General features: G+C 59.7%; 2 protein-coding genes across 2 annotated transcripts; both read left to right on the top strand.

Annotated features, from left to right (window-relative positions):
* Positions 1-351: 351 nt before the first annotated feature.
* SDRG_12743 (hypothetical protein) lies at positions 352-1410 on the top strand (the record flags this gene model as incomplete). The annotated part of the gene is made up of 1 exon (XM_008618825.1): positions 352-1410. The coding sequence occupies one exon, from the start codon at positions 352-354 to the stop codon at positions 1408-1410; it is 1059 nt and encodes a 352-aa protein (XP_008617047.1).
* Positions 1411-1535: 125 nt separating this feature from the next.
* On the top strand, positions 1536-2294 carry SDRG_12744 (hypothetical protein; the record flags this gene model as incomplete). Its single annotated transcript, XM_008618826.1, has 1 exon — positions 1536-2294. One exon carries the CDS (start codon positions 1536-1538, stop codon positions 2292-2294), a length of 759 nt encoding a protein of 252 aa, XP_008617048.1.
* Positions 2295-2707: the final 413 nt, after the last annotated feature.

The following is a 2707-nucleotide window of genomic DNA, read 5'->3' on the forward strand; positions in this document are numbered from 1 at the left end:
TTGCTACCGCTTCTTCTCTTGATCACCCTGGACGTGCGATTGACATCTCGGACGACACATGGCTAACGATAGAAAGGTACGAACGCAGACTTTACGAGCGCCACGACTTGCACCGAATCCATCCAACATCAAGGTACTTCAACGAATAGCCGCTTTGGCTGTCGAACTGAGATCTTGAGGTGGAAGCCTCGAACGGCTTGTTTCTGAGCGCATGATGCACTGCCCTTGAGCACCTCGCACCTTCTGCAACGGAAGCTCACTCTTCCTCTACTCGTACAGCTGCTGTGTGCGATGCGCTTCCTCTCGGTACTCCTCTTGATGGTAGCTATCGGCTCCCTTCTTCTCTCAATGATGACGGCTGTCGTTGCGCTGACCATCTCGGCCGACGAGCGCCGTGAACTCAACCGCGACTTGACGCTCTGGCAACAGAAGTTTGGTCATGACGACCACGTGCGCGCAGCCATGAAGATGGTGCGAGGTACCTTGACGACAAACGATCTTCTTCGGCGCTTGAAGGCGACCAAGGACAAGCTTCCCACTTTGCAAGCGGCCAACCCGCACGCCACTTTTAGCCACTTGACCAAGTTTGCGCTGCTCACGGACAGTGAGTTTGCGCGGTTCGTGTCGGGTTCAGCGTCGATGCCAGCCAAGTCACCTGCTTCGTCGCTACATACCAACCGTTCGACTCGCAGCGCACTCGGCGGCGCCGTCGTCTCCACGGTCGACTGGACCAAGCAATCGGTCTGTGTGCCGCCGGTGAGGCACACGGGCCAATGTCGAAGCGATTGGGCGATCGCAGCGGCGGCGGCCGTGTCGTCCGCGCACTGTCTTGCGACCGGCGACGCGATCAACCTCTCAGTGCAACAAGTGCTGAGCTGCACGTCGCCTGACGGGCCCGACGGCTGCTATTATGGGACGGACTACCCGGGCATGAAGTGGCTCGTGTCGCGAACCAACTCGTTGTGCTCCGAGTGGGCGATCCCCTACGTCTCGGGCAAGACCGGATTGGCGCCGATCTGCAGCGACAGCTCCAAGTGCGCCGGGTCCATCTCGCTCCAAGTCGGCGCCGTCGTCGAAGGTCAAGGCGAGGCTTTCCTCGTCGATTCGCTTCGAAAGCAACCCGTCATGGCGTACGTAGCGGCCACGAGCGACCAGTGGCGACTGTACGTTCGCGGTATCCTCTCGTGGTGCCCACCGACAACGTATGTTAACCAAGCCGCGCTCGTCATCGGCTACGGCGCCGAGGACTTTGGCTTTGGCACCGCGCCGCTCGGCTTCTTCAAGGTGCGCAATGTCTGGGGCACCGCGTGGGGCGAAGCCGGCGACATTCGGCTCCAGCGCAATCTCGACAGCACCTTTGGCACGTGCAACGTCTCGACGCGGCTGTCGTTCCCGACGCTCATCCTTTGATTGAAGCCATCCGACCATCCTATCTTGATCGACGCACGCCACGTGGACGGGGTGTCAACGCGGTCATGTGGCACCCTAAATGTGTATTTTTGAAAATATAATAAACTAGTGTATTTAGTGTTACCATGGTGGTTGCGGCGGCGGCGCCCTGTCTCGCGACCGGCCAGGTCATCGACCTATCGGTGCTACAAGCGCTAAGCTGCACGTATCAAGGCGGCGCCGATGGCTGCACACGAGTGGGGCTCGCCCTCGACGCCATCAACTGGCTCGTGTCCAAGACCAGCGCCCTGTGCTCGCGGTCGGCCATCCCGTACACGTCGGGAAGCACTGGCCCTGCTCTGGAATGCAGCGACAACACCAAATGCGCCGGTTCTCTCGAGTTGCAAGTCGGTGGCATGCTGGAGGCGCCGGGAGATGAGCATCGACTTAGTATCAAGCAGCTCCATACGCAACCGGTCGTGGCGACTTGCTCGACGACCGCCGCACCGTGGCGACTGTACGCGGGCGGCATCCTCTCCCTTTGCTCGAGCGAGGACACGGCAGATCAAGCCATGCTCGTTGTTGGCTATGGAGCCGAGTCCATCAGCGGAAAGCTGTTGCCCGTCGACTTTATCAAGGTGTGCAGCGCGTGGGGCGCCAACTGGGGCGAGAACGGCGGCGTTCGGCTGCAGTACAACCGTGGCACTTCTCCTGCGGTGTGCGCTGCCACGTCCCACCTCACGCATCCGGCGCTCCAGCTGACGAACGCGGCGGTTGTCGGTGCGTCACCAACACCAACGCTCGACGCTCGCCATGCCAACGGCGTTGACGAGGGCGTCCGACAACACATGACCGACGCCCTAACCTTTACACCGAATGATATTGCATACAGTCGTTTTTTGTAGTCGAAACAGCGCCTCGGAGCCGCACGTTGGCGCGTCCAAAACACATGTTTGGACCCATCTGCGCAGCGGAGCACAGAGGCGTCGCTACGCACGAGCCTCACAGTCCTTGATGCGAGCGTGGCATGCCGAGGACGCACGCGCGTCACATCCGGATATTACTTTTGTTGGAAATAGTGCGATGGGAATCCGATTTTCGATTGATGGTCGAAGCGCGCAAGCGCTGCTCCGTCAGGCAGAGCAAAGAGAGCCAGAGCCTACGCCTGTCCTAAGCGATGCAACACCGCAGCTTCGAGCAGCAGGTACTTTGTGGTTGTCGTCTCTCGGTTGAAGCAGCGATCGGCAGGTTTCGTGGTGCGTGACGCATGACCTTGCAGGTGTGCGTAGCGTCAGCATCAGAAGATCACTCTTTTTTC

The sequence above is a fragment of the Saprolegnia diclina genome (genome assembly GCF_000281045.1).
Source record: "Saprolegnia diclina VS20 unplaced genomic scaffold supercont1.52, whole genome shotgun sequence".
Taxonomy (NCBI): Eukaryota; Oomycota; class Saprolegniomycetes; order Saprolegniales; family Saprolegniaceae; genus Saprolegnia; species Saprolegnia diclina.